Source organism: Quercus robur, chromosome 2 (genome assembly GCF_932294415.1).
Source record: "Quercus robur chromosome 2, dhQueRobu3.1, whole genome shotgun sequence".
NCBI classification, from domain to species: domain Eukaryota; kingdom Viridiplantae; phylum Streptophyta; class Magnoliopsida; order Fagales; family Fagaceae; genus Quercus; species Quercus robur.
In genome coordinates this window covers 73,297,822-73,301,942 of record NC_065535.1, presented here as the reverse complement: position 1 = coordinate 73,301,942, position 4,121 = coordinate 73,297,822, and the positions used below count along the sequence as shown (strand labels likewise).

General features: G+C 31.8%; 1 protein-coding gene across 1 annotated transcript; it reads right to left on the bottom strand.

Moving 5' to 3' along the window:
- Nucleotides 1-913: 913 nt before the first annotated feature.
- Nucleotides 914-3,663, bottom strand: LOC126714929 (WAT1-related protein At5g40240-like). Its single transcript, XM_050415347.1, has 7 exons — nt 3,387-3,663; nt 3,217-3,279; nt 2,972-3,085; nt 1,888-2,134; nt 1,621-1,779; nt 1,397-1,548; nt 914-1,237 (listed from the first exon to the last, which is right to left on the bottom strand). The coding sequence occupies exons 1-7, from the start codon at nt 3,578-3,580 to the stop codon at nt 1,069-1,071; spliced, it is 1,098 nt and encodes a 365-aa protein (XP_050271304.1). The 5' UTR covers nt 3,581-3,663; the 3' UTR covers nt 914-1,068.
- Nucleotides 3,664-4,121: the final 458 nt, after the last annotated feature.

Sequence of the window (4,121 nt, the reverse complement as noted above, 5' to 3'; positions counted from 1 at the left end):
TCATTTCATCTCAAATACACTCAGGAGAAAAAAAAAAAAAAAAAAAGCAATGTTAATTACTTTCAACCTTTCAATGACACCTACATAACTCAACATTGTGATACCATTTAATTATCCTAACCTATATGAGTAGGCTATGATTAAGGAAGGGGGTTTGCGTTTTTTATTTAGTGACGATAGCTTACGGTTTTGATGTTGAAGTTAGATGTTGTGGATTTTGTGAAAGTTCTAATTCACTTTGAGTCTTTAGGTGTTTAGGATTTTGGTTTGGGAATGTCATAAATGTATTTTGTTTTAGAACTAAATAAAAAGAAAAAGAAACATTCTAATTGATTATTTATGAAGTTAGCTTATTTATTTATTTATTTAATTTGTGTTAGAACTCATAATTTGTAGAGTTTTTTACTGCTATTTTGTGCAGTATGAGCCATAGTGATAAAAATAAAAATCGATGATGATTTCAAAGTATTTTCCGTTTTTTTTAAAGGATACAGGAGTCCAACTAAAAACAATTAAATTTTGATAAATGGATGTGTTTTAGCCAATTTCTCTTTGTTTTATCACGTTCCCTTTATGTCAATACTTATAAATAATTTCCTTAATTTCATTGAGATAATGAATTGGGTGTTTGCGATTGAGGTCTCCATATTTGGTTGTGAGAATAGAGTGGTTGAGGAAGTGTTTGGAAGATTACTTAAATTTATGTAATTTTAGGATGTAAAAGTATTTTATACTTTAAATTCTTATTTATAGATTTCAAAATCATTTAATCAATTTAAAAAATTAAATCTATTTTTAAAGGTAAATATTATAATATGTTATAGTTTTATAGTGTTATACAATTTTTTTAATAAAATATGAATTAAGAAAATCAAGTTTCAAAGTATTTAAAAATATTGTGGGAAAATATAAATATCATACAACAAAATAACTATTATATGTAGGTCTTAATATACATAAAAATGATTTCAAATGAAATTGTAAAGTCCTCCGCACATCACATGGGACATTATCTAGTTAAATACAATGGATATGCCTCTTCATCTGCTAGCATTCATCCGCATACATCTATTCTATAATATATATACTTTCAACTTTGTTGCAATCCAACAAAGGAGTCTTACCATTAGGTAAAGATTCCAAGCTACTATAGCACTTGTCCTCACTCAATTCTTCTTTAGCTTTTGCCCATATGACAGCATAGAACCCAAATGATAATATTATTGCTCCAATAACGCTGCAACATTAGGAAGAGCAGAAAGCCAATGAATTGGTAAAAAATAAACACTAGTAGTTGATTCTTTCTTCTTCCTAGAACTATTATGTCCTAGTCTTGAAAAGGGAGAAAAAAAAAGACTTTTTTCGTTAAGAGAGAGGAAGTGAGAGAATTATATACCTTCCAAGATAGAGAGCATCACCGAGGAATATGACACTCATAGCAGCTGCAATGGCTATTGACAATGGCTTGAAGTTTGAAATATACACTGGCCCCTTCAAGTGCAAGCCCCATGTGTGAACAACAGTGCTGAAGAATGAACCAAAGATTCCCTGATCAGAGGGAATAAAAGTTAGACATTATCAATAGCCAGATTGTGATTTTGTAGTCCAATAGTTTCTTACCGAATATATAACGGCAACTAGTGTTATATCTGGCCTTAGTCTCCAAGCACTTAAATTTCCTTCTGCTATCAAACATACTGGTGCAGATACAATTGTCGCGCAAACGTTGTTTAATAAGACTACAATTAGCTCTGCAGGATATATTTTTATAACTTGGGTCTGTAAAATGCAATAGAATTCAAATTTAGCTTCCAAATTATATCTCATTAAATTTGCCACATCTTAGATGTACTAATCAATTAAGCAAGGTACTCGGTCGCAAAGTACCTGAACAATGTACCAAATTGAAAGTAGAAGATACTCGGCAGTAAGTAAAAGGCCGCCTATCACCCAATCCCAATTGGCTTGTGATGACCCCGGTGGAGAGGGAAGTGAAAGGGATGGTGATTGAGATGAAGCGGAGATGATTGTAGGCCCCTTGTAGAAAAGCACTACCAATGCACCTGATATTGATACTATTGTGCCCATGATTTTAGCCTGAGTGATTGAGCTTCTCAAAGCTAGAATTTCCATCCTTTTTTGAAACCATAAGAGGAGGAATGAATAAAAATTTGGTGATGGTGGTCAACCTTAAATGTATTCTATACTCTCAATGATTAAGTAATCACTACATGGACGTACAAGAGCAATTAGATAAGCCAGGCCAGCTCAATGAATTTGGAGGCCCTAGGCAAAAGCTTTAAATGAGACCTTTTATTATATTTAATTATAAATTCATATATTTTTTTCAATGAAAATTTATTTTTCTTGCTTTTTAAGAGGCAAAATTATTAATTAAATTTTTGCATTCAAGTTCTGTTAACATTTCCTTTTCAATTGGTAATATGGCTAATCCACTTAATCTTTCTTGTGACATAGTTGATCTTAAATAAGATTTTATTAATTTTAATTTTGAAAAACTTATTTCTGTGGAAGCAACTATAACATATATAGTTAGTAATATTCTGAAAGCAGTACATGCATTTGGAAAAGATTCTAGCCTCTTTATATAATTTAGTACATTAATTGGAGAGTTTTCATTTATTTGCAAAACTTCTTTTAAAACTTTTAGTTCTGAAAATAAATCTAAGCCATCAATATCGGAATAAGTTTCATATGTGAGAAAACATTCAAGATTAAGACAATTTTTTTTTCAAATTATACAATTTTTTGATGGGATATTATATAATATAATATAATATATTATTACTATTTGGGGGCCTCTTTATCTGTAGGGGCCTTAGGCCACTACCGAAGTGGCCTATAGCTTTAGCCGGCCCTAAGATAAGCATTATGGTGACACAACATATTTGCAAATCATAGACCAAATCATGAAAAATGTTGAAAATAAAAAGAAGGCTTAAGAAGAAACCTGAAAATGACGGCAAGTATGAAGGTAAAAGCTGGTATGAGATTGCTGATGGCTGAAGCAAGAGTCGGTGAACTGTATTCTATTCCTTTATAGCTACACAACTGAGCCAAAAACCTGCCCTCCAGCCCAAACATGAAATATAAACATAAACAAAATACACATTTCTTGTTCTTAATTTCCATTTTTATCATCTCCAAATCACAAATTCAAATTGCAAAAGCTTTTCATGTATTATATTTTCATACCCAATCACTCCAAGTAGGAAAATTCTATAGAGGAGAGACAACTTGAATGTAGGAAGCTCTCTTCTGCATATTTCAAGTAGCCTATTGTAAATATTTTCATTAATTGGTCATATCATATATACAGATAAATTTTTTTTTCTTGAAACATAAAATGAGATTAGAAGACATACTGGCGAAAGATGAAAGGCAAGGGAAGAAGAAGAAGAGTAGCTATGGCATAAGAATAGAAAATAAAGACGTAGTAGCTCAACCCCCTCAAAGTGGCTGCTTTGAATAAGGTGTTTAAGCCGACATTAGTGCATTCTGCTGCAACCATGGCTGAAAATGGCAGAACATCTTTGTAATAATAGCTCCCTGCTGCCATCTCTCTCTCTTTCTCTTGATGATTTCTGTCGTATCCGTGTTAACATATTCACATCCTTCCTTTGCTTCTTTATTAGTAAATTTCAATACCATTCAACACGTAATATATATCATTGGTTAATTTGGTTTTGCTTTCAACGAATCGCTAGATGGTGACATAATTAATTATTTCTTTTGGTATAAGACATAATTGATTGGTTCGTCATGTTCCTTTGCTTCTCTCTTTAATAATTGATTGCTTTCATTATTTATTTTATACATATTCTATTGCCATATTGCAAAACACTTTTTCTTTTTTAGCACTCTCCTACGTACCTTATTAAAGGCAAAACTGGAAATTATCTTAATTATATGGGATGACAAAAAAACCCTCCAACTAACCTTGACCTTGATATGCCCCAAAGTGAGAATGGAGCATGGATAAGGCACCCATGATCTTCTTCGAAGTTGAACATGTTTGTAGCTGTATTTCCAACTTCGTGACTTTCTATATAAAAACTTGGCAAAAACATCATTTTAGTCCTCATATTTTGGGGTCACAA

Coding starts and splice junctions, on each gene's coding strand:
- LOC126714929 (XM_050415347.1), bottom strand. CDS start 3,580: ATGGCAGCAGGGAGCTATTATTACAAAGATGTTCTGCCATTTTCAGCC. Junction 3,280..3,386: donor TTGCCTTTCATCTTTCGCCA/GTATGTCTTCTA, acceptor TGAAATATGCAG/AAGAGAGCTTCCTACATTCA. Junction 3,086..3,216: donor TTCCTACTTGGAGTGATTGG/GTATGAAAATAT, acceptor GCTGGAGGGCAG/GTTTTTGGCTCAGTTGTGTA.